Source organism: Procambarus clarkii, chromosome 30 (genome assembly GCF_040958095.1).
Source record: "Procambarus clarkii isolate CNS0578487 chromosome 30, FALCON_Pclarkii_2.0, whole genome shotgun sequence".
In the NCBI taxonomy this organism is placed as follows: domain Eukaryota; kingdom Metazoa; phylum Arthropoda; class Malacostraca; order Decapoda; family Cambaridae; genus Procambarus; species Procambarus clarkii.
In genome coordinates this window covers 24,229,194-24,256,522 of record NC_091179.1, presented here as the reverse complement: position 1 = coordinate 24,256,522, position 27,329 = coordinate 24,229,194, and the positions used below count along the sequence as shown (strand labels likewise).

Genomic DNA, 27,329 nt, shown 5'->3' with positions numbered 1-27,329 from the left:
TCGATTCCCGCACGAGGCAGAAACAAATGAGCAAAGTTTCTTTCACCCTGAATGCCCCTGTTACCTAGCAGTAAATAGGTACCTGGGAGTTAGTCAGCTGTCACGGGCTGCTTCCTGGGGTGTGTGGTGTGAAAAAAAAAAAGTAGTTAGTAAACAGTTGATTGACAGTTGAGAGGCGGGCCGAAAGAGCAAAGCTCAACCCCCGCAAACACAACTAGGTGAATACACACACACTGTTCACGAAATTCACTGAAATTGTTCACGACTTTTGTTAGGCCAAAGCTAGAATATGCAGCGGTTGTGTGGTGCCCATATCTTAAGAAGCACATCAACAAACTGGAAAAGGTGCAAAGACATGCTACTAAGTGGCTCCCAGAACTGAAGGGCAAGAGCTATGAGGAGAGGTTAGAGGCATTAAATATGCCAAAATTAGAAGACAGAAGAAAAAGAGGTGATATGATCACTACGTACAAAATAGTAACAGGAATTGATAAAGTCGATAGGGAAGATTTCCTGAGACCTGGAACTTCAAGAACAAGAGGTCATAGATTTAAACTAGCTAAACATAGATGCCAAAGAAATATAAGAAAATTCACTTTCGCAAACAGTGGTAGACAGTTGGAACAAGTTAGGTGAGAAGGTGGTGGAGGCCAAGACCGTCAGTAGTTTCAAAACGTTATATAACAAAGAGTGCTGGGAAGACGGGACACCACGAGCGTAGCTCTCATCCTGTAACTACACTTAGGTAATTACTTAGGTAATTACACACACACTACTACAACCTGCACACGAAGCAGCTGGAGACAAGCGTTGTGTTAAGGCCATAATGACGATTCCATAAGCACTTGATAGACTGACGAATTGACTGAGGTCAATTCATGACTGAATTGACTGGGAGTCAGTGGCTGAGCGGACAGAACACTGGACGTGTGATCCTGTGGTCCCGCACTTGATCCCTGGCGCCGGCGAGAAATGATGGGCAGAGTTTCTTTCACCCTGATGCCCCTGTTACCTAGCAGTAAATAGGTATCTGGGAGTTAGTCAGCTGTCACAGGCTGCTTCCTGGGGGGTGGAGGCCTTGTCGAGGACCGGGCCGCGGGGACACTAAAGCCCCGAAATCATCTCAAGATGGGTATTTATACCCCTGATGGTGACATCACACCGTTTGTCACCGAGGCTTGGAACTAGAACCGAACTACCTGTTAGTGGCGTAACAGGTGGTTCAGAGATGTAGCGAGGAACCGGCGAGTCTGGAGGCCGAACACCTGCCTGGGGCTCTGAGGCTGGGTGGAGGGTGTACTGGTGGTGGTGTTGAGATGTCTGTCTGCAACTAGGTTGAACTCCATACCGGTCGTCTTACGAGGTGTGTAGAGTGGTGAATAACGAAGGCAAGATGGAAGAAGAGGCAGTGTCCTTTGCTATGCTGGGGAATTATGTGACAACATACTTGGAGTTCAAACAGTGCATGGATTAAAACTAAATGCAAAGCATAAGGATTTAAGTGTTTATATAATATATTTATATAGATGGGTCTTGCATTTGTTCCATATCTCTGTACAGGTATTTGTGTGAAATACTCGTGTACCAAATAAAATATTTTTTGTACACTTCCTGTAGGTGTGTGTGCACTTTTTTCCACATTTACATTACATAATATGTATCCTATGTACGCAAACATACATTGTGTGCTACATTAATGGATGAAAATGTACAAGTATAGTAATTACCCGTGAACACTGGTTCTGATGGTCTGTGCATGCCTTAAATGAGAAGTACCAATCATCAAGCAGGTATCTCTCATAAGGATGTGTACTGCCACATCATTATACAATGTGCATTTATTACCTTTATTGCCTTTACCACCCTCCCGCTGCCTTGTCCGCCCTCCCGCCACCTTGTCCCCCCTCCCGCCACCTTGTCCGCCCTCCCGCCACCTTGTCCGCCCTCCCGCCACCTTGCCCGCCCTCCCCGCCACCTTGCCCGCCTTCCCCGCCACCTTGTCCGCCCTCCCGCCACCTTGTCCGCCCTTCCCGCCACCTTGTCCGCCCTTCCTGACACCTTGTCCGCCCTTCCTGACACCTTGTCCGCCCTTCCTGACACCTTGTCCGCCCTTCCCGACACCTTGTCCGCCCTCCCGCCACCTTGTCCGCCCTCCCTCCACCTTGTCCGCCCTCCTGCCACCTTGTCCGCCCTCCCCGCCACCTTGTCCGCCCTTCCCGACACCTTGTCCGCCCTCCCGCCCTCCCCGCCACCTTGTCCGCCCTTCCCGCCACCTTGTCCGCCCTTCCCGCCACCTTGTCCGCCCTCCCGCTACCTTGTCCGCCCTCCCGCCACCTTGTCTGCCACCTTGTATCCTCTTGGTATCTGGGTTTCTTAATTTGTTAAAAAAATCAAATAGATAAAAATAGGCTTAAAAATAGTTAAAATGGTAGTGACGTTCATATTTTAAATTTTACGATGTGAAGATAATTTTATAAATATTTCAGGGAGAAATGCAAGGGCCATTCTCATCAAGTGACATGGCCGAGTGGTACAAGGCTGGATACTTCACACCCAACCTGTTGCTGAGACGGGAATGTGACGATCAGTTTGCACAACTGGGAGACCTCACTAGAGTATTTGGAAGAGTTCCATTTGTGCCTGGGCCCCCAATACCTCCATTGAAGGTAACTATAATTTAAACTTTCAGTATATACAACCACACACTTTCTTCCCATATTTGAATGTCTTTCAAAGCTATGATTTTTTCCCAATAGATCCACTACTCAAATTTGGGTTTGGAAAGGTGACATCTTTGGCACAATTTTGACTTGTGACATCATACTAGTTTGTTTGTTTTCTGTTGGGGAGTTCTATCCATTAGTTTGGCTTTTGGTAGCAATTTTAACCAGAATAGGGGTTTGTTTTGGAATGCTTACCTTTCTGGATGCTTGACTCGGTCGATGGCAGACATAGAATGCTTCCAAGCACACGGGGGTTTCTATAGGCTATTGCTCCCCTTGCCTCTCTGAGGGGGCCAGGTTCTGGCTGTGGTCCCCGGTAGGCCCTAGAACTCCATACACATGACTGATGCCAAAGTCTGACATTAGCATATCAGCCTGGTAAAGCTCCGGGGAGCCTCCGGGTCTCACCCAGAAAATGGCGTTTCATTACATTCAACGCTGGTTTTTTGTCCAGGTCCAACTGCTAGTTAGCTCCATGCTTTTGCCACCAGATGGGAGCCCCAGTAACCCAGTTTCAGGGGCGGCTTTTCCAGTCACTCACTTGCCTGATGGGGCAAGTCGTCCTGGTTCTTCCTGTCTTGGGTGGGCACCAACTTCTCAACCATGCTGACCATTCTTTGGGCTCTGTCTTGTGTTGGGGGTGGGGCCCTGTGTTTGTTTATTCCTTTCTTGCTTCACATTCATGTTCTTGATGACAACTTGTTGCATGTGCCAGGATTGCTTGTTTGTGTCTCCTGGTTGTGGCCAGGTTTGCATTCTCTACTTGCTTCTGGTGTTCAGTTAAGAAGGTTCAGGAGTTCACACCTAGAAGTCAGCTCCTCTCAAAGGCTTTGTCCATTGTGGTGCATATTCTTTGGTTCCTTTGCAGGGCCCGGAGAGTCAGGGATGGGCTGTAGTTTGCTTGGTCCTGGGTGGGGGAGGGGGGGTTCCACTGTGTATGAGTGTTTTGACTCTGGCTTCAGTGGTGGCTTATGACTTCTTTTGCAGCATTTTTCCAGGTTGGAGATTGGCTTCGGTTTGCCGGCCTTTCCTGGCTCCTGACTTCCCTGCGGGTCTTTTTCTGGGTAGGAAACCAGGGATCTCCTGCAGTTCTTGTTTAGGGAGGCCCTGTGCACGCCCCCCTCCAACTCTGCTGCCACTCTTGTTTTTGTGGCTTTTACGGGTGTGCTTCGGCCTAAGTTATGTTGGTTTTTGGTCACACATCTGTCTCTGCCACTACTGAAGGCTGATGAACTACGTCCCCATTTTTGGATTGCCTCTGTTTGCAGCTGTTGCTTTGAGGGAGTGGGGGCTGTGTTACTGTTGGGACTGGCTGTGTATATTTGGCAGCATTCCTTCGGCTCGGATGCAATGTTTTTTTTTTTTCTGTTTTTAGAATTGTGGTGAGGTGGTGGGTATTGCATCCTTTGTTTCTGGTAGTGCTTCCTCTTGCCTGGTTTTTTAGGTATCTGTGGGGTTCTTACTGCCCCTGGGCCGTTCTTTTTTCTGTTGTCAGGTCTCCTGGGCTAGTGTTCATGCCTTTGCCCCTTTACACTTTTTGCTTCTGGTTCTTAGGGCTTTGCTCTGCCTTAGGTTGTTTTCTCTGACATATTTTGAGCTTCTCATGTGGGTCCTCAACCTCAGAGGTGTATTTCCAGGGGCCTGAGGGTACTTCGGGTTTGCCTTGCTATGTGGATTTTTGTTTTGTTTTTCACAGGTGTAACTTTCAGTGATTTGTATGATTCCCTTTCATCCGGGTCTTATGCTTTCTTTGTTCTATTAAGGAGAAAAGGACCGATATCATTCTGTATTATCAACTCGACTGAATATCATCTTCCGTTTACTGCAGCCTTTGCTTGTTGCACCAGCCTAAAATGATTGTTCTTCCTGTATTTGTATTTTTTTTTTTTTTTTTTTTTTTTTTTTTTTTTTTTTTTTTTTTTTTTTTTTTTTTTTTTTGAGATATATACAAGAGTTGTTACATTCTTGTACAGCCACTAGTATGCATAGCGTTTCGGGCAAGTACTTAATCCTATGGTCCCTGGAATACAATCCCCTGCCGCGAAGAATCGTTTTTTCATCCAAGTACACATTTTACTGTTGCGTTAAACAGAGGCTACAGTTAAGGAATTGCGCCCAGTAAATCCTTCCCGGCCAGGATACGAACCCATGACATAGCGCACGCGGAACGCCAGGCGAGTGTCTTACCACTACACCACGGAGACTGCAAGACTATTCAAACATACTGTAATAATTACACCCATTCAATAATTAAAATATGGCTTATTTGTTTCATATCTGTAGGTATGTAGCTCAAACACTTCTCTTGAAGAGCTTTGATCAAAACATTTCTAGTTATAATGTGTTATAGCATTCTGTTGCATACTTCATGAGTTTATTTTTGTTATTTTAGGTGACGGAGTTGTTAACAGCGCAAAAGCAGCAGGCTGAGCGTGAACGGTTGGAGTTGTTGCAAACATACATGATTCAGAAGCAAGTTTATCAGCATCAGTTGGCTATGAGGTTTGTGTACTGTCTAGTTGTCAGCTGTATCTTGAGATGATTTCGGGGCTTTTCTTTTAGTGTCCCCGTGGCCCGGTCCTCGGCCAGGCCTCCACCCCCAGGAAGCAGCCCGTGACAGCTGACTAACACCCAGGTACCTATTTTACTGCTAGGTAACAGGGGCATAGGGTGAAAGAAACTTTGCCCATTGTTTCTCGCCGGCGCCTGGGATCGAACCCAGGACCACAGGATCACAAGTCCAGCGTGCTGTCCGCTCGGCCGACCGGCTCCCAATCTGATATTATAATCTGAGCTAATATAAGCTAATATATATAGATATATTAGATATAAGCTAATCTTCTGTTCTATTCTAATTTGTTAGCTATAGAATAAATTGTACTGAAAGTTCTGAACTTAGGACAGGGATGCATTCCTAATTTCTGTTGTAGGTCAGTTGGTTGGAAATTGGAGCACTTTTTCCCCATACAGGGTATATGCAATTCTATAAATGGGAGGTTTATAGAATTATGCTAAGAATGCATAATTATGTAGCATATTTAAAAATTATAAATATAAGTTGAACAAAAAACCACTGGTTTTATTTGCCTCAAATGATGGAGCATCTTTGCTTACATTGCTTAAGAAAGAGAGGGAGGGAGGGAGGGAGGAAGGTAGGTAGGTTAGTGAATGATGATGAGACTGAAGGTGACAATCCCAGGTGACTAGAGGCTGGGGAAAGAAAGATTAAGGAGAGGGAGGTGGGAAAACTGGTAACCTTGGATGAGGTGAGATAATATATGAAGAGATGAACAAATTTGAGTGGCTATGTACTATATCACTGTGGATATTGTGTCAAGTGATGGTGTTGTGTGAATGTGTTGTCAAAGGTGGGTTAGTGGGAAGGTGGGTGGGGTGGTGGGAAAGAAAACGCGACAAGAGTACTAACGATCTATTTCTTGAGGCAACTTGAGCAGTTTAAGGGCTAAAGAGAAGATTAATTTCAATATTTTATTAATGTTAAACAGTTTCCCTGGACACTCATTGTACTTTGGTAATTTGAATAAAATTCTCAAGGTTGATATTAATTCAACAAGTTGAAATTCTTTGATGGTGCATATTTATCAGGAAGTGATCAGAGCATTCAGTTAAGACTTATTTCAGCTAGGAATTTCTCATTACTACTCTTCCATAATGTTGTTGTAATTCATACTTTACATCTTGCATGTTTGTATAGGACTGGTATATATTTTGATTTGTGGAGTGTATTTCTTGATATCTGTAGTTCACTACTTCAGTGAAGAAATTGTGAATATTTTTTTGAATAATCCTAATTGTAAGAAGATCCATGATATTCACACAGAGATCACAATAACGTTATGCATCAAATGAACAAATTCACAAGGGATTTGTGTCGTAGCTCAGTCGATTAAGGCAGTGTCTGGGATGCTCCCGGACGCAGGTTCGAATCCTCGTCACGGCCCTTGTGGATTTGTTCCATGATATTCTTTTTGAAAATTGAAAAGTAATAATTGAATGTATTTTCCTCACAGCAGACAGCAAGTGTTACAGAAACTTCAGAATCTTGAGGAGTGGAACACCCTGAGCCCCATGCAGCAACAACAGTTGTTTATGCAGCAGATGGTGACTGTACTTCCTGCCCATCCCCCTATACCCCCTACAGTGCCTCCATCTACTGCCCCATCTACTGCCATCACCTCCACCACCCAAGTGTCTGCACCACTACCTGACCCCAGAGTTGTAGCTGGGCCTGACCCTCGAGGCCTGCCTGGGCCAGTAGTGCCACCATCTTCCAAACCTCATGACCCTATACAAGCACTTGTTGCACAAATGGTAAGCCACGTTATCTTTTCAACTCGTGTAAAGATACTTTATTTTGTCCTCCACTATAGTAGCAGATGCCTCTGCAGACACATCTTAAGGGCCTTGAACCAGCTTTTTCCTCAGTATGTTGCAATATTTATTTGTATTGCTTTTTAAAGCTTAAATTATTAGCTGCATTTTGAGCCTTACTTGAAACAATTTGTTCAATTCTAATTGTTATTTTTATTTTTTAAGTTGCTGTTGACTGGCAATTATAGCAAGTGGCTAATATTTTCTGTGTTAACACACCTATTGTTAAGGATTTATAATGCTGCGACATATTTGGCACACATATTCACATCTCAAACTAAGGTGTGTTATTGCACCTCTTTGTTAGTGTTCATCTCATTTTGATGACCTTTGTAAAGATGTCTCCGAAATTAGTAAGACTTACACAATTTATAAAAAATATTTGGATTTTTTTATTATGCAATAAATTATTTTGGTTAAAAAATTTGATTCCTGATTTTTTTTATTATTAAGGAACATATTTATATATTTTTCTTCGACCATATACAGCTTTTGGTCTTATCAATGATATCAATGAAATGACTGCAGCAATATTTAGGTGTACAAAATATAACTAGAAGAAGAACACAAATATTTCTGGAGGGGGTGAATGGTGGGTGGCGGTTGGTGGCTACACCCCTCCACTCCACCCCCCAGAGATAACCCCACCCCACACACGCACGCACAAAATACAAAATATTTAGTGTCAGAGTGGTTGACAAATGGAATGCATTAGGAAGTGATGTGGTGGAGGCTGACTCCATACACAGTTTCAAGTGTAGATATGATAGAGCCCAGTAGGCTCAGGAACTAGTACACCTGTTGATTGACGATTGAGAGGCGGGACCAAAGAGCCAGAGCTCAACCCCCGCAAACACAATTAGGCGAGTACAATTAGGTGAGTACGTATGTACGTGTCACATCATCATCAAGTATCCTTCATAGCCAACCAGATCCAGAATCCCCTTACACAGGCACATGGACCCAAGGATCTAAACCTCACCCTTTCTGAAGAAACATCCAGAAAGTAAGTGAAGGAAAACAAACAACTGCAAGGATTACCTAAAGTAAAGAAAAGCAGCAGCAAAAAACTGCAAAGTATCCACCAGCCAGCAGCTAAGGTCAGTTCCCGCTACTAAATACAGCTGGCCACTACCAGGAGCTGCTGGCTTCCCTTGTCAACAGTCCTGAGGGTAGAGCCTAAGAAAATAAGCCGACACACCTTGTAGGGTGTGGGGGACCTGGGAGCCACCGAGGCCCAACCAGAAGAGGCGTTTCATTACATTCAATACCTGTGATTTCTGGAGGGGTTAAATGGTGGCTACCTGTAGTTAACTAATCAGGAGCAGAAGGAAACCAGGACTTACTAGGGAGGAGGGGAGGAGAGTAAAGATTAACACACTGGAAAAGAAGAGACCAGGATGGGAAATCCCACCCAAAGCAACACATGCCCAATGCTGACCAGGCATTCTACTAAAACTACTAAACTAAACAAACTACTGTACTAAAACTGCTAGACTACCAAAACTCTGCTAGGCTACCAAAACCATTTAGCCCTACCATTAATCCATATCAGTCCACCTATAAGAAAACAGTGGTAAAGCTGCACGCTTTCGAACATTATGTACCTGAGGATAGACCTCAGGTTGGCTGGATTATAGATGACATTATAATCATCTCATTATAATGACATTATATGACATTATAGATGACCTTAGATTAATGAGCTTTGGAATGGGGGACCTCACAGATGGGTTCAACAAAGATTGTCTCCCCCCAAAACAGCTTGGGGTGGTGCGCCAGTAGCGACAAATGGTGTCATTCTGACAAAGTAAATAATGCACATTGGCCTAACAAGCCATGAATCAATAATCCAGAAAAGAAGGCAGCCACAAAGAATATGGTCATCATGGCTGAAAGAACAATGCTCAGGGCTTCAGGAGGCAACCATGAAGCTCCCCAACCTGAAATCCAGAAGTGAAGGCCAACAAAACAATGCATTAAAAGTGGACTTTTGGAGAATTTGACACAACTTGGGGAAAGTGTTTTTAGGTACAGTTTATGGATGTATGTCATTTGATGGAGCAAAAGCCCTATTTCCCTGATTTGACATTTGTTGCATTTCTCTGGCAAAGTGCTAACAAAATTAAATGAGGTCAAAAAGTGTGCAGACACCAGAAATTGCATCGCTGCTTAAAGCAAGGTTTTGACTGTGTGCAAATATGTATACATATTCACAACATTGTTTTACACAAACAGTAAAAAAAAATTGCCCCTAAAATTCTCTCTAATTAATGCTCCACTATTTTTTTTACGTTAATATATCACTAACAATTATGCCTAAATTATGAAACAAAGTAGTACGATACTGTATGTTCATATTAATTATGAATAACTGGAGAGAGAGAGAAACAGATTCATTCCAATATCTTAAGTCTTCATTCTATTCAAATAAATTAATTTCTGAAAATAAATAAAATAATTAATATAAATAGATTATTGTATATGAGCCAATTAATGTATTTCAGCAAACGTCCTCTGCTGCAAACAGTACTCCGTTAACCAGCTCGTGTGAGGGGCTGTTGACCTCTCAGCTCGCAGCAACTTCCATGACAGCAGAGAACCCATTACAGAAGCTGTTAGTGCAGCTGCAGAGGGGTCAACAGACAAGTATGGGACCAATGGGAGGGCCAGCTGGGGCCCTTGGAGTAGCAGCAGCCCCAGCTGTTCCAGCCATGGACAAACCTCCCAAACAGCAGTTTGATGCCATCCAGTCTCTCATGCAACAGCTATCGAAGATGCAGTCGCCGACCCCAGATCAAATACAGGTAAATTGATTTGGACCATTATTAAAACATTGAGTTGCTACACAGGTTATTAATTAGTTACTTAATATTAATCAGCTGATTGCTAATTAGGGAAATTTTAATGGTAACCGATGCTATTGTGATGAACTTACCAAGAAGGAAGAGGTATTTATGAATAGTCTTAAATATGGAATGCATGGAAATGTTTCACTTCAGTAATTTAATTCACAGGACATTAGTGCATTATTAATATAAATGGAAAGGTGGGGGATAGCCATGATTGAACTGAAAATGTTCTGTCTTGATTCACTTCATACATAGGAAGTATAAGGTATTTAGTACGTTGATCAGAGTTGTCATATCCACATTTGTCATTGCTTTCATAAGTAATTATATATCCCATGTAGGGATGCTTTACACTTTTCATGGGAACTGTGAGCCGAGGCAAGTGAATGCTTCCTGAGCCAGAGCCAATGTTGTTTTCCTAGGACTATTATGTTCATGCTAATCTTTCATGACTGCCCTTCCAGCTCATCAAGTATCTTTGCAAATTAGTGCTTTGTTAGCTACCATTACTTTGTGCCTAGCACACGCCATTCCTTTTACTTGGCTCTGTAGTGGTCAGTATGAATGGGCTAGTTTGTGTTGAGACTTATTCAACACGGGATTTTCATGCTTTCTGGTTAGTTTTTGTGTGTGTATAATCAGTGTTTTGTGTATCACTGACTGTAGCTGAAGACTGTGTGTGTGTTTTCAGGGTTATCTCCTGGTACTGTTTGATGGAAAACCTTCAACCTCAGATTTTTATTAAAGCTGTAGGGTGCTGCTTTCAGAATGGACTGATGCTGCTTTATTTTTTATTTTTCCGCTGCTTTCCATTGTGAAGTTGATTAACACTTTCATTTGGCTTCCTCCTACAGCTCTGAAAACCATAAGAGATGGATATTTTATTTTACTCACCATTTTGCATGTAAATATTTCATTCTGTATAAAGAGCATTCAAGTCAAGGTTATCTTCCCTTGTGCTGCTAGCAAGGACCATCAGCCACCAGAGTTTCCTCCTCTTAGGTAACAGATGGATTCCTTTTGTGTCCGTTCCTGTTCCAGGAGGTACTGTACTTTGAGCTGTTTATGTTGTCACATGCATTTGTTTGTTGCTTGTTGACTGGGTTTGCTGTTCAGTTACCGGTAACACACAGGTCTATTCCCTGGCTTTTCCTTACAAAGGGAGCCTCATTCCCATTTATTTCATTGAATGGGAATGAGGTCCCATTCACTGAAAATATTGTTTTACTATTGTTTAAGTTGTCTTAAAGCCTCCACTTGGTTCAGACCCATTCTGTGCTACCTGCAGCTTTGCAGTGTATTTGAAGGAAAATTTGATACGGATTCTTGTTCTATGCATTGAGAAAGCCATTTTCTTCTCATCATCTCTGGTGGAGTTGATGATGAATCCTCCAACCTGTTCAAAGCATTATTAAACAACCTTGTGATTTCTGTCACTTCTGCTTGATTCAGGGGCTTTCTTCCTGGTGTGCATGCTACTGTTGCTGATTATCTCCTTTGGCAGAGCTCCCATCTCAGGTAGCAGTTTTTTAAGCAATGGTGTGTTGTCTAGATAAAGTCATTCATTATAGGCACCTTCTACCACAGGCTGTTGCTTCTGCAAAGTTGAACACCTTTGTCTCTCCTTTAAAACTGCCATGAGATCTTAGCTGTAAACTCGAGTAGAGAGTTGAGTTTATACATCTTGAGGCTACTTTTGATTCCGTAGGTGTTTGAGGTTCTTGGAAGGTGGCTTTGGTTCTCCACCATTGTTTCAGAGATATCGTTTGGGTCAGTGGAGACTGCCAAAGTATTGTCACCTTTCCTCTCTTTTCACCTCTTTGTTAGATCTAGGTGCCTCTTTAATTCATGGTGACAGACTTCAGTACTGTAGATGGTACTCTTTCTCCCTCACTTTCTTCTTAGGCTTTGAGTTCTGTTTCTGGTGTGGAGTTGGGCTCGGTCCCCTGGGTCCCTTGTATCTGGCAGATGAGGCATTCAGGGCATCAGACATGTCAGAGTAGGGGCCTTTGGTGACTGACTCAGCTTGGGGTTAGTCTACAACCCTGCCCCTCTCTAATGAGTGGTATTTTGTTTGCCCATCCTACTTTTTGAGATTAGTGCCACCTTTGATCTTCCTTTGGTGCATCTCTGAATGCCCTTATAAATGTGTAAGTGCCTGTTTTGACCAGGTTGTTGAAGTTCCACTCATTATCCATTCAAGCCAGGTGAGACCTGCTGTTTTTTCCTACTGCTGTGTCACATCCTAGCAAAGTGTGCATTGCAACCGGAGATTTGCCAAAGCAAGGTTTGCTGAATCATGGTTGCACTGTAATATAAAGATTAATTTTGGAGTTACATGATAGATGAATTAGCTCCTGGCTTGGGAATAATATAGCGGATTTGAGAGAGAATATGCAAATGATCAAGGTTCCAAATTTTCTGTTAAGATGTTTGTGCTCCAGTGAACTCCTTTATTTCTGAATTCTGTATATGGCTATAACTTTCAGGAGGAACAACGTCGGCGTGAAGAAGATCAGAAGCGGTTAGAAGAAGAGAGAAAACGACTAGAAGACCACAAAAGAGCAGAAGAAGAAAGGATAAAGATGGAGGAACTTAGGTAGGATTTACATTAATGTTCTTTATAAATTAGTTCTGTGTAGAGTATATAAACTTGTCATTGTCCTTTGTCTCATTATGTGCTTCTAATCTTTACTATCATTCCCTGGATGGGTTTAGGGATCCAGTCGGCCGAGCGGACAGCACGCTGGACTTGTGATCCTGTGGTCCCGGGTTCGATCCCGGGCGCCGGCGAGAAACAATGGGCAGAGTTTCTTTCACCCTATGCCCCTGTTACCTAGCAGTAAAATAGGTACCTGGGTGTTAGTCAGCTGTCACAGGCTGCTTCCTGGGGGGGGGGGGGGGGAGGCCTGGTCGAGGACCGGGCCGCGGGGACACTAAAGCCCCGAAATCATCTCAAGATAACCTCAAGATTTAGGGTGCATAATAAATGAACTAAACTTTGTCATCAATGTATCATGAGTTTTTCTCATACAAGTGTGTGTTGATCTATGGATTTATATAGCTTGTGAAGTTTAGTCAACCTGATTGCTACTTCTTATGTAAGAAAACTTTTCATTAATTCAGTTTTATATTTTCTTATTTTTATATGTAATACTTTCTAGAGTACTTAAATATTTTAATTAATTGTGTTTGGGACAGGAAGCCAGGTTATACATGCAGTACATGTTTGGCTTATATCGAGGTTTTTCCCCCAGGGTCAAATTATTTGCCCTCCCCAGGAGGCAACCCCACAATAAGCTGACTAACTCCTGAGTACCTATTATTTACTGCTAGGTGGACAGGGGCACGAGGTGAAAGGAAATGCCCTCAACTATTTCTGTGCCAGCCGGGACTTGTCAACTTTGGAATCTGTTTTGTGTTATTGCATGAATTAGAGCACTTTTCTTATGTTTAAGCATTAGGCAGTTTTTTTAATATCTAAGTATTTTCCACCAGATTGAAAGAAGAACTTAAGCGACAAGAAGAGCAGCGAAGAAATTTAGAAGCTCTCCGGCGGCAGCACGAGGAGGAGACCCAGAGGCTAGAAGAAGAAAGACGGAAGATAAGAGAGGAGCAGTTGAGAAGACAAGAAGAAATTAGGAGAATTGAAGAAGAGAAAATGAGGAAGGAGGAAGAGGAGCAGAGGAAAATTCAGGTACATTGAAGATATAATAATAAAGTGAATTTAAAGTTTTAAATGCACTCCTGATCATAGGACTTTGATAGACTGTGTACAATGTTCAGACATCAGTGAACACAATGTTGTTTATGATGTTCACAGTAACATCATAGCAGTGTAAGCTTACTAGTGTTTGGTGGTGCAATGCTGTTTAGACTGAGCTTAGTGGTTCATTATGGTGCATACAAATGTAGATAGTGAGAAAATCCACCAGGTCAATGAGGTGAGCGTGACCCTATGACCAAGGCAATGCCAAGCCTCATACTCTACCACTAGACCATCACTGGTCTAGTGGTAGTGATCATTTTCTCATTGGTATATATATATCATCTTAATGTGATTTCTGAGAGTTACTGTAGTTATATTGTGTATATAGTGCAATAACAGCAAAAACAGTATTTTTATTGTTCAAAGAATATAATATTTAACTGATATTAGTGATGTGAATGTGTAATTACCTAAGTGTAGTTACAGGATGAGAGCTACGCTCGTGGTGTCCCGTCTTCCCAGCACTCTTTGTCATATAACGCTTTGAAACTACTGACGGTCTTGGCCTCCACCACCTTCTCACTTAACTTGTTCCAACCGTCTACCACTCTAGTGTGTGTGTGTGTGTGTGTGTGTGTGTACTAATATTCCATATGTTCTATGATACAAATAATGTTATTGACAGCCCAATGCAATATTGCACTTGAAAAATCCACAGTAAAATTATTAAACATACGAAGAAAATAATAAATGTTCAATGTGTGCTGTTAGAATTTAGTGCAAAATATGCATGACTAGGCCAGACTGATGACCAGTTACAGATAAATACAGTACGTGATTATTACACTCGCCAGAAGCTCTTAGTGATTCATAATGGTAAATGAAAATGTAGATAGTTATATATACAAATCGTGTATATGCAGTGTAATAGCAGCAAAAACATTGTTTGATTGTTGTAAGAATATATAACCATAAGTAATAAGCACACCATATTTTTATGTATAGCAATAGTCCACATATTTTATTATATAAATTTACACACACACACTATTGAATAATATCACTGTACTGGAAAAGGCAAAAAAAAAAGCAAAGACATTGAAGTAATTAATAAATAATATCTTTGTGGCAAGGTCCCACCACACAGCTTGGGTGAAGCAGACAGACCCGGGTGTGTACTCTGTTAGCATCTGTCTCTTGCCAGCCTTCCTGGCCCCATCATGGTCAACGTATCTCGCATACAATTGATTGATTTATTTTACCTGTCATCAGGGAATGCATTTAACAATATTTGAAGGAACATTTTTATTCTTGCAGACTGGAGGATTGTCAGCTATTAATAGCTATGCAGCCCAGGGGCTAATATGCATTTTATTTCTCAAATCTTTCACTTTAAGATGAGAATTTATGTGTGGATAGATTTGTTATGACAAGAAAATTGGGAAAACATTATCTAGCAGAAAACATTTTGCTATTGACTGCACATTTCGACCAAAACACTCCCTCACTTATTAAGTATGGTGCAACTTTTCTCTTATGTGTTGTCCCTGGCATTAGGAAACCATATATTTACTGTATTTTATTTATGGTAAAATGATTTAAGAACATAGGAACAAAGGTAACTGCAGAAGACCTATTGGCCAATATGAGGCAGCTCCTATTTATAACCACCCAATCCCACTCATATACATGTCCAACCCCCACTTGAAACAATAGAGGGACCCCACCTCCACCACGTTACACAGTAATTGGTTCCACAAATCAACAACCCTGTTACCGAACCAGTATTTACCCAAGTCTTTCTTAAATCTAAACTTATCCAATTTATACCCATTGTTTCGTGTTCTGCCTTGATACTTTTAATACCCTAAAAATTTGGATGGCTTGATATAACTGATGTGGTACAGTATGAATGAAATGGTGTTGCACTCTGCACCTTGACTTTCATGCAAGCTGCTTAGTTTACAGCCCATTTGGCAGGCAGGCAGGCAAGTAGGTTGGCAGGTAGACAGGCAAGCTGGTCAGTTGGTAGGCAAGCTGGTCAGTTGGCAGGCAAGCTGGTCAGTTGGCAGGCAAGCTGGTCAGTTGGCAGGCAAGCTGGTCAGTTGGCAGGCAAGCTGGTCAGTTGGCAGGCAAGCTGGTCAGTTGGCAGGCAAGCTGGTCAATTGGCAGGCAAGCTGGTCAGTTGGCAGGCAAGCTGGTCAGTTGGCAGGCAAGCTGGTCAGTTGGCAGGCAAGCTGGTCAGTTGGCAGGCAAGCTGGTCAGTTGGCAGGCAAGCTGGTCAATTGGCAGGCAAGCTGGTCAGTTGGCAGGCAAGCTGGTCAGTTGGCAGGTAAGCTGATCAATTGGCAGGCAAGCTGGTCAGTTGGCAGGCAAGCTGGTCAGTTGGCAGGCAAGCTGGTCAATTGGTAGACAAGCTGGTCAGTTGGCAGGCAAGCTGGTCAATTGGCAGGCAAGCTGGTCAGTTGGCAGGCAAGCTGGTCAATTGGCAGGCAAGCTGGTCAATTGGTAGGCAAGCTGGTCAGTTGGCAGGCAAGCTGGTCAATTGGCAGGCAAGCTGGTCAATTGGCAGGCAAGCTGGTCAATTGGCAGGCAAGCTGGTCAGTTGGCAGGCAAGCTGGTCAGTTGGCAGGCAAGCTGGTCAGTTGGCAGGCAAGCTGGTCAGTTGGCAGGCAAGCTGGTCAGTTGGCAGGCAAGCTGGTCAGTTGGCAGGCAAACTGGTCAGTTGGCAGGCAAGCTGGTCAGTTGGCAGGCAAGCTGGTCAGTTGGCAGGCAAGCTGGTCAGTTGGCAGGCAAGCTGGTCAGTTGGCAGGCAAACTGGTCAGTTGGCAGGCAAGCTGGTCAGTTGGCAGGCAAGCTGGTCAATTGGTAGGCAAGCTGGTCAGTTGGTAGGCAAGCTGGTCAGTTGGCAGGCAAGCTGGTCAATTGGCAGGCAAGCTGGTCAATTGGTAGGCAAGCTGGTCAGTTGGCAGGCAAGCTGGTCAGTTGGCAGGCAAGCTGGTCAGTTGGCAGGCAAGCTGGTCAGTTGGCAGGCAAGCTGGTCAGTTGGCAGGCAAGCTGGTCAGTTGGCAGGCAAGCTGGTCAGTTGGCAGGCAAGCTGGTCAGTTGGCAGGCAAACTGGTCAGTTGGCAGGTAGGCAGGCAAACCGGTCAGCAGGAATTCATGTAACCAAGTTGGGCATCATCATATCCTGGGCATCGGCCTGGAGTGGCTGTCACCTTCTCATCATGTTGGAATCCCTTGTGCCCAGCCACCCTCCCATGTGAATGCTTAGCAGCATGAAGTAACAGCACGCGTCTCAACCCCATCCTCCCCTCCTATTTAAGTTTTCAAGTTTTATTCAATGGCTTTGCAAGAATATATCTTTACTCACCAAAATAGTTGCAAAACCTATTGTGTCATCTTGTAAATATTTTAATTAATATAATTACAAAATACAGTACACATATTTAGGACCACTATTTAAACATAACCATTCAGTGCTACTTAACCAAACCTAACTTTTTAAAAGAAATATTAAAAGGTATTTAGCCACTTAACAAACTTACGATGAGTTTTGAAGGAAAGTTTTGGCATGCGTGTTTAACCCCTTAACTGCGCCAACCGAGTATGCTCGGTCAGCGGAAAACTGCGCAAACCGAGAAAACTCTTTTTGATTTTTCGGTACCAATTCTAAATGTGTACAAGGTTGGTTGTGTACGAAATGGACTCTTAGGATCTCCAGTGAGAGGCAGCCATCTTTGAAAAAATTCCCAGAATGCCCTAGGGCTGCTGGCTGGGTTAGTACTGAATAAGCAACCATGGGTGGCGCACACGCCTCTGGCTCCCAAACACCTGTTCGACGCGGTGTTGAAAGATAACGCTTTGCCGGTGAAATTCAAACCTTATTGTTTAAAGATCATAAGGGTCATAATATTGGTGAAGCTAGGCACAATAAGGACCTAACACAAAGGTTGGATGCAAGTGATACAGCACCTATGAGGACGATACAGCGAGTGTATCCAGTTGTAGCTCTGAGCGTCACCCCTGCAATCCTATGCTATCTCAATTTATTTAGATGATACATAGATGAATCGTTTTCTGCGTTCAGTGATGATGTATCTGATACAAGTAGCATAGATGAACTGTGTTAGCGGCTTCCATGGTGGTGGTTTCCATGGATATTTTCAAAAACTACCTGAATCTCTTCCTAACTGACGGACACTCTTTGAGGCTAGCTGAATCTCTTTCTGACTGACGGACACTCTTTGAGGCAAGCAGAATTTCTTCCTGTGTGGGGCCATACAAAATGATCTTTTCAAGACTACCTTACAAATTTATCTTTTCCTATAATCTTTTCAATATTACCTTATGCTTTACAAGCTTAGCTACATACAACATACATGTACTAAAGCCAAGGATGTACGTGAGTGCGTTATTTGCAACCACACAGAATGAAGAAACGGGAAGCGAAAATTTATCTATACCTGATGCACCGAGAGCAAAGTCGCGCTGTGTACCATGGACTACTTCTTTGATTATTGCTCACTTCCGAAGTACTGTGTAATACAGTGTGTTACTGTGTAAATAGTGCGTGAAACTGTACATATTGTAATTTTAGTGAATTTTTAACAGGTAATATTGCGACAATAAACATTTATTGTGGACACATTACTGACACATGTATCACAGTTCCATGGAACATTATGAACGTTCTACTGTATACATATTGTAAAGGACACAAATATGCATCATATACAATAAAAAAACAAATAAAACCGCATTGGAAATACATACAACAAATAATTGAAAATATATTTGTGGCAACATACTGTGCTTGAATGGCCCGCGCGACCTTGTCTGGGTGATTCACGCACGGGCCACCAGACCCTGATGACGTCACAGCGCACCTTGTCCACGTCCCCACAGCCAAAGTAACTGGAATTTGGTATTTATTTTTACATAGACATGTTCAGGGAAGGGAATTTATCATTTTACAAAGAAAAAATAATTTTTTGGGAACACTTTATTTCATTGGGAGCCGGTCGGCCGAGCGGACAGCACGCGGGACTTGTGATCCTGTGGTCCTGGGTTCGATCCCAGGCACCGGCGAGAAACAATGGGCAGAGTTTCTTTCACCCTATGCCTCTGTTACCTAGCAGTAAAATAGGTACCTGGGTGTTAGTCAGCTGTCACGGGCTGCTTCCTGGGGGTGGAGGCCTGGTCGAGGACCGGGCCGCGGGGACACTAAAAGCCCCGAAATCATCTCAAGATAACCTCAAGATAACCTCAAGATATGCGCACCGGGAGAATTTCACAATAAACTCAGCGCAGCACGGTGGTTAAAAATGCTTTCTAATAACTTTCAAACAGACCAAGAATCCCCAGTTAAAGCCATCAGTTGCCTGTAGCAGACTCACTTAGTTTTCATTTAATTGCCATCTTGGGCAACAAAGACTTCACTATGAAAATGGCTAATGAATTGAAGACAAGAAGCACATTGAAAGGTGCAAGGGAGAAGTATATTAGGAAAAGTTTTGAATATAGATGTAGCAGGCTTAAAAGGTATTGTTGGAAACATCCTTTAAATATAGTTTGTGACACACACACACACACACACACACATACTAGCATATACAATGAAGTGTTATTTTATGGTCATTCATCCAACGCTAATAATTCCAAATGTTATTAATTACACAGGACCAACAAAGATCAGAAATAAAGAGAAGGCAGGAGGAGCTGAGACGGCAAGAGGAGCTCAGGCGACAGCAACAGCAGCAGCTTCAGCAACAGCAACAGCATGAGGAGGCAGCCAAAAGGAAGGAAGAAGCTAGGAGACAAGAAGAAGCCAGGAGGCAACAAGAAGAAGAAAGAAAGAGGCAAGAGGAAGAAAGGAGAAGGTTTGTGATATTGTTATGCTGTAGGGCTGGGGAGATGACAAGCCAGCTTTGTGAGGTGTGGCATGACCAAGCTTTGTGAGGTGTGCCTTGACCAAGCTTTGTAAGTTCAAAAACTAAGTAAGTTCGTTACACAGGATCTTCCAGATTGAAAACCATACTGTTTGTCTGATATTATATCATTTCTCTCCAGGTGTTCTACCCATTTAGTTTTAACCTAGTGGCAGCGGTTGTGTGCTCTGGCTCCAGTGGTTGTTTCAGCACTGTACCTAGAGTGTGGTGTCTGTCTTCTAGGTGGTGCATGAGCTGGGAGTGAGTCTCCAGTACGCGGGCTGCATGCGCCTAGGGTTCCCTTCCCTAGGTGCCCTGTAAGTACTGCCCTTGGGGCTTGGGGTTACCTTCCACAAGTTCCTTGGGTCCTGCTTCTGCTAGGCCGTTTGCTGCTCGGTTTTCGGCCGCCCTTTGTGTGATAGGGGGTTCTGTCTCCCTTGTTCGCCTTCGGGTAAGGGGCAATTTGCACTGGTGGGGCGCAGGGTGCTGCGCAGCTTGTTTTCACCAATCATAGCGGTCGGCTCTGTTCCGCCTGAGTACGCTGTCCTCTTGCGGGGATTTCTTTTTCTTTTTGTTGTTTACCTGGTGGCGGCTCTGCCTTTGGTTCTTTCCCCCTTTGTGTCGAGTTCTCTTTCTTCTTCCAGTGGTTCCCCCTGCTAGGTCCCTGTGAGTGTACACGTCCCGGGGGTTCAGACAGTCCAAACAACATTCCGGGGAATGTTGTTTGGTAGCCAAAGGCGCCGGTTAGAAGTACCCTACCTGGGATTACCTGAGCGCGAGTCCTCTTATAGTAAACACTAGGGACCCTGGGAAACGCCTAGGGGGAGTGTGGGCCCGATAGATGTAGCCCCGGTGTCCCACCCTCGCTTTGTGCGAGTTCGAGGGTTGCTCTGTCCCCTTGTCTCAGGGTGACTCTCATGGTTTTGCCTCCGTCTGCAGCTTGTGGGGTTGGCGACACCTTTGGCCCGGGGTCCTGTGAGTTTTGTTGCTTGTTTGTGACTCGGTTACCCAGTCTTATGCTGACTATGTGAGTGCAGGCTGCACGGGCATTGCACATTCACTCACTTTCGCAAACAGAGTGGTAGACGATTGGAACAAGTTAGGTGAGAAGGTGGTGGAGGCCAAGACCGTCAGTAGTTTCAAAGCGTTATATGACAGAGTGCTGGGAAGACTGGACACCACGAGCGTAACTCTCATCCTGTAACTACACTTAGGTAATTACATTGGGTTTTCAGTGCTAACGCGCTAATTGTTTGCTCCCCGGAAGCCCCGAGGCTGCCCCGTTTTCATTGGTGGTCTTGTTGGGTCTCCTCCCCCTTCCTCCCTACATCCGGGTCTTTCCCGTCTGTGGGTTTGGGGTCGGGGCGGGGCTTCCATGGTTTTGAGACTCGGTTGGTCTCGGGGACTTCCCCTTCAGGGGTAGCGACGGGGGGGATTCGAGCCTGTTTCCTCCAGCCGTGTTGTAAGAGTCTGCCAGTGGGCTCCTTTCCTTAGTGCTTTTCACGGCTGTCCCGGTTTTCTTGAGACTGGGGCTTTGGGGGGACAGTTCGGCCCCGGGGCCTGCCGGGTGGGTTCCCGGGGCTGGAATGGGGCTGACGTGGGGGGCCTCAAACTAATTGTTCCCCACCGGGGTTTTTCTACCCCTCTGGGCGGGGCTTGCAGTTTTGTGGAGTGGGGTTTTTTCCATCCCCCCCCTCTCCACACGAGTAATTGGGCATCGGCCCCTCCCCAGGGCTCGGTTCCTTGTCCATTATGCCCGTTGCTTCCGTCCTGTCGGTGGGTGCTTTTTACGTTCTTCGCCCCCTTTTCCCGGGACGGGACTTCTCCGTCATGCCCCCCTCTTCTTGGGGTTCTGCATAACTTTTGGTCTCGGGTGCAACTAGGTTTTTCTGTGCCTTCATCCTTTGTGTTTGCTTCTATGTTTTCGAAGGTTCAAGACGGTTTTGCTCCTTCCCGTTTTATTGGTACGTCTGTCGTCGTTCGGTGGGGCTTCCCTCGGGTCCTATTCCGGGCAGCTTCTAGGGTTTTGGCCTTCTCGTTCATTTGTTCATGTCTCTTCTCTCCGCGCTGTATCTCGGCACTGCTCATTTTCCTTCCTTTCTGGTCCGGGATGCCGGATTGGGCTACTTGTAGGAGGATTGGGCTACTTGTAGGAAGATTGGGCTACTTGTAGGAGGATTGGGCTACTTGTAGGAGGATTGGGCTACTTGTAGCCGGATTGGGCTACTTGTAGCCGGATTGGGCTACTTGTAGCCGGATTGGGCTACTTGTCGCCATGTTGGGCTACTGGTGGCCCTCTTGGGTTCCATTTCAGTTTGTTGTTTTCCTTACATGGGCCGGCTAAGTTGGCTTCTGTTTCCAGGAGTTGGCCTGTTTCTTCAACGGATTGCTCGGAATACGACCCGTTGAGCTAGTTTTCTGCTCTGTTGTTGGATGGAGTAGGATGGACCTGTGTAGTCCAACCTGTTGGGCTACTTTTCTTTCATGTCCTGCGCATGCGCCATGGGAGTTTGTTTTGGTTCCGGGCGGTGTGCACATGTGCTGGTGTTCTGTGTCCATTTTATCTCGGGGGGGGGGGGGGGCTTCGCCTCTCGCTCTTATTCTCCAGTCCATGCCCCGTTGCTCTTGGGGGTGTTCTGGAGTGCCGCTGTGGGGAAGTTACGAGGTTTTTCCCTGCGTTTTTGGGTGGGGGGGGAGCCTCCTTCGCCGCTCCCCTCCTCTCTGGGATGGGCGCCCTGGCCGCCTCCAGTGGCTACGTTCTCATAGGCTTGCGCCATGGCCCTTCAGCGCCTATGTTCTGCAGGTGAGTTGGTGCTGTCTGGTGTCTCCTTTGTCCTGATACTGTTTTGTTTTTGGGAGTAGGAATGAGTGTACATACGTACTTGAGAATGTAGAACATAAAAACCGAGGTGCCTGCTGCAGGGCTATTGGCCCATACGTGGCAGCTCTTGTTCTCACCACCCGATTCCTTCCTCGGATCACAGGTGACTGCAGGAGGCCTCTTGGCCCATACGAGGCGGCTCCTGCCTGTACTCATCCTGCCCCTCTCCTTTGCTTGTCTAACCATGCTTGAGTTCGGGGCCCCGCCTCCACCTTGTTCCACGGTGCAACGGTGCAGGTGCCTGTTCGGTGGTACATTTTCCTGTGTCGAGGGTGTTCTGTGCTCGCCTAATTGTGCTTGTGAGGTTGGGCTCTGGCTCTTTGGTTCCGCCTCTCACCTGTCGTTCGCCTGACGTGTGGATTCTGTGCCTCCTGGGCTCTTTTGTCTCTGCACTTGGGGCTGTGTATGGGGTCAGCCCAGGTGTGGGCTGCCTAATGTGTTCCATCGATTGCCTGTTACCCTGCACACGTTTCTTCTAACGCACCTGTGGCTTGGTTGGGTACTCGGTTTCCACCTGTGTCCCCTTGTTGCATGCCACTTGTGTTACAGTTTATCTTTATCTTCCCTGTCACTTCCTCTGGGAGTGTGGTGACGTTTTGCTGCGGTTTTGATACTGCGGCTGCGTGTAGGGGTCTGGTTGTGGCGTTTTGTTCAGCCCTTCCGTGCTCCTTCTGGCGCCTTCCTTGTTTGGGTTTTTTGTTCCCTTGTTTTTCTGGGGCCTCCTTCCTTGCCGGTCTTGTTGTGCCGGGCCTGGTTTTTCCGTGTTCCTTGGATTCTCTGTCCTAACCTCGTTGTACTGGCTGGGAATGAGCTTGGGCTCTTTCTCGCCCCTCGCCTATTATTCGCTTTCTGTTCAAGTTCCGGAGCCTATTGGACTCTTCACAGCACTGGACTCTGGGTGTGGGGTTGGCCTCTGCCACTTCCCTTCCTCATGCATCCTCTCGTCTTCCTGCTTCACTCTTGTCCCTGGCCGCTGGTGCTGGGGCCTTTCTGCTGGTCTTTTTATCATTTCCTCCTTCACACTGTTGTGTGTGTTGTTTGTGCCTTTTGGCCTTCTTGTTGCCAGGTTTGATTTCCTGTTTTCCTGGCTTGCCCTGCCTGTTGGTTTTTTTCAGGGTCTTGCGATGTCCCTTCTCTGGTGTCTCACGTCGGACCCGTGGTTTCCGATCCCCCTGGCGGGCTTGCTCGTGTTGGGAAGTTTTCTGTTCGGCAGACGTTCCGTCTCCTCCTTGCCGACTTGGGCTTCTGGCTCTGCTTCCTTGGTGGTCGCACCCGAGATCTTCCTGCGGCTCCGCCTCTTCCTAGGCTCGGATGACCCTTGGCAGTGCTGATTACGTTCTGCCTCAGGGATCTCGAGTTCGTTGGTGGTCAGGTGGCTTCGTTGTTGGTGTCCCACCTGTGTGCTTCTTGGCGGCAGTATGTTGTGTTTTGGCGGTCCTTCCTTTTCCTTCTGTCCCTTCTTCGGTGGCTGCGTTTGTTGGTGTCGGCTTGGCTTTTCTGCTGGGGGTTGGGGACCGTCGACTTGCTGCATACTGTTGCCTCGTTTTCTGCGGTGCTGGCGGAGCCGCTTCGGCTTGCTTTTGGACTTTCATCTGTGCTGTTCGTAAGCTGCCTCGTGCTTGTTTCACCTCCGGCCTGTTCTTGTGCAGCTTGAGTCGTCCTGGTCATTGGACAGAGTGCTCTTTTCTTTCTTCTCGTTTGCTTGTGGCCCCTTCGGTTCCGGTTTGTTTTTCGATGGCTCTTTTTCGGTTGAGGTATTCGGTTTGGTCGTCTGCTGCCTTCTCCTTCTTTTATGGCGAAGGATGAGACTGCTGCTTTCCGGAGGGGTCCCTGGGTTGTTGATGCTTGGTTAGTTGGGCCGGGGGTGCATTTGTTTTTGTTCGGTTTGCGACTCTCCACCATGGTTGGCACACCACGGCTTCTGGGTCCATGGGCGTGATTTGGGCTGCTCCGGTTCCGTTCTTCCCTGTTAGAGGGTGCGGGTCTCTCAGGTTGTCCGCGGGGTTCTTCAGGCTCTCCTGCCTGCGGTCTATCTCCGTGCCCATGACGTCCGCAAGTTCGCGGTCCTTGCCGCCGTCTTTGGTACTGTGTCTTGGGAGGACGTTCAGGCACAGGGATTTTGACGGTCGAACAGGATCCTTGGCTGTTCATTCCCTTGTACACGTTCCTGGGCCCAGTCGGGTTTGTGCCGCTTTGGGTTGGCAGATGCGGCCTGTTGTCTCGACTTTGGGTTGAGTAGTGTGCGGCAACCGCCTTCCAGGTCAGTCCCTCTTCTTTTCCTCTGTGGGTAGTTAGCTCCGAGGAGATGTAGGGGTTAGTCCCGGAGGCTCCCTGGCATCCCTCCCTCCGGTTGGCGTTTTTTTCGAGTGTTTTTGACATCCAGCCTCAAAACTGGGGTGTGGATCGCCGGCGTGGTAGGTCTGGGGCTCCCCCTTCCCCCTCCCGGGGAGGGGGGGCTGCGCAGACAGCGGCGTGATGACGAATGACGTCATACTAGTTTGCTCGTTTTTGTTTGGGGAGTTCTATCCACTCGTTCGGCTTTTGGTTGCAATTTTCACCAGAATAGGGGGTTTGTTTTGGGATGCCTACCTTTCTGGGTGCCCAACCCGGTCAATGGCAGACATAGGATGCTTCCAACCACACGGGGGATTTCTATAGGCCATTGCTCCCCTTGCCTCTCTGAGAGGGCCAGGTTCTGGCCGTGGTCCCCGGTAGGCCCACAGAACTCCATACACATAACTGGTGCCAAAGTCTGACATTAGCATATCAGCCTGTATAGCTCCGGGGAGCCTCCAGGTCACACCCAGAAAATGGCATTTCATTACATTCAACACTGGGTTTTTAGTGAAACTACTTATTTGTTTATTTTCACTTGAGTTAAAAACCTGGGTTGATTATTTAATGAGTGGCCTCATCACTGCACCACAGCCTGGGCACAGGCTGGTACCCCGAGATCTTTGAACATCTCACCAGGCATCTTGGGCCTTCTCATGGTTCTACTGGGAGTAGGCATCAGAATCCTTCCTGAGGGGTGGCGGGGAACTGGGCACATCACACACAACACAATGAGAAAACAACCTGGCAAAATGGCTGAGAGGATAAAAAATTCAAAACATTAGGGGTGTGGGGGTACTAAAGACAGATATGGCAAGTGACTGGGGGTTTGTAGAGTACTAAAGGCAGATATGGCAAGTGACTGGGGGTGTGGGGGTACTAAAGACAGATATGGCAAGTGACTGGGGGTGTGGGGGTACTAAAGACAGATATGGCAAGTGACTGGGGGTGTGGGGGTACTAAAGACAGATATGGCAAGTGACTGGGGGTGTGGGGGTACTAAAGACAGATATGGCAAGTGACTGGGGGTGTGGGGGTACTAAAGGCAGATATGGCAAGTGACTGGGGGTACTAAGGCAGATATGGCAAGTGACTGGGGGTACTAAGGCAGATATGGCAAGTGACTGGGGGTACTAAGGCAGATATGGCAAGTGACTGGGGGTGTGGGGGTACTAAAGGCAGATATGGCAAGTGACTGGGGGTGTGGGGGTACTAAAGGCAGATATGGCAAGTGACTGGGGGTACTAAGGCAGATATGGCAAGTGACTGGGGGTACTAAGGCAGATATGGCAAGTGACTGGGGGTACTAAGGCAGATATGGCAAGTGACTGGGGGTGTGGGGGTACTAAAGGCAGATATGGCAAGTGACTGGGGGTGTGGGGGTACTAAAGGCAGATATGGCAAGTGACTGGGGGTGTGGGGGTACTAAAGGCAGATATGGCAAGTGACTGGGGGTGTGGGGGTACTAAAGGCAGATATGGCAATTGACTGGGGGTGTGGGGGTACTAAAGGCAGATATGGCAAGTGACTGGGGGTGTGGGGGTACTAAAGGCAGATATGGCAATTGACTGGGGGTGTGGGGGTACTAAAGGCAGATATGGCAATTGACTGGGGGTGTGGGGGTACTAAAGACAAATATGGCAAGTGACTGGGGGTGTGGGGGGTACTAAAGACAGATATGGCAAGTGACTGGGGGTGTTGGGGTACTAAAGACAAATATGGCAAGTGACTGGGGGTGTGGGGGGTACTAAAGGCAGATATGGCAAGTGACTGGGGGTGTGGGGGTACTAAAGGCAGATATGGCAAGTGACTGGGGGTGTGGGGGTACTAAAGACAGATATGGCAAGTGACTGGGGGTGTGGGGTACTAAAGACAAATATGGCAAGTGACTGGGGGTGTGGGGTACTAAAGACAGATATGGCAAGTGACTGGGGGTGTGGGGTACTAAAGACAAATATGGCAAGTGACTGGGGGTGTGGGGTACTAAAGACAGATATGGCAAGTGACTGGGGGTGTGGGGTACTAAAGACCCCATGCCCAATTTTTTTTCTTGTTAGGGTTAAATGATTTATTTAGTATGTGTTGTAAAAGTATACAAATCCCATGTGAAGGTATGGTGACAATGACTGCAGTTGCATGGAGGGTGGTGATGCGCACTCCTCAGCAAATTAAGCCTGTTAGTTTGTTTAATAAATTCCTTTGTTTTCTTGTAAAAACTTCTAATTCATTCTTTTGCCAACTATTTTTTCTAAAGTGATTTGAGTTTAAAATATAAAGCAATGAATTAAAAGTATTACTTGACAATTTTTCATGTGTTTGAGTCCTTCTACAATGGCTGTTACCTGATGTGAAGCATCAAACATCTCTCTCATTATCAAAGAAGCCACAGTTTTGATGACTTTGTATTGCTAATGTTAAAAACAAACTTCATATATAAAATCACAATATACATACTTTTCTGTATGTTATGTTTATGGCAAAATTTTAATAAATACTGTATGTATTATT

The 27,329-nt window shown here is 45.7% G+C and overlaps 1 protein-coding gene across 11 annotated transcripts in view; it reads left to right on the top strand.

Annotated features, from left to right (window-relative positions):
- Gyf (GIGYF family protein Gyf) overlaps positions 1-27,329 on the top strand; it is a 149,837-nt gene that overhangs the window by 82,235 nt on the left and 40,273 nt on the right. For 10 of the 11 annotated variants that reach the window (XM_069334045.1, XM_069334047.1, XM_069334046.1 and 7 more), the window contains 7 exons: positions 2,487-2,666; positions 5,116-5,225; positions 6,755-7,055; positions 9,623-9,922; positions 12,457-12,566; positions 13,466-13,664; positions 19,359-19,558. In XM_069334045.1, the coding sequence (XP_069190146.1) occupies positions 2,487-2,666; positions 5,116-5,225; positions 6,755-7,055; positions 9,623-9,922; positions 12,457-12,566; positions 13,466-13,664; positions 19,359-19,558 (1,400 nt within the window). The remainder of the gene's footprint in view (positions 1-2,486; positions 2,667-5,115; positions 5,226-6,754; positions 7,056-9,622; positions 9,923-12,456; positions 12,567-13,465; positions 13,665-19,358; positions 19,559-27,329) is intronic. The other variant, XM_045754220.2, reaches the window with a different exon arrangement.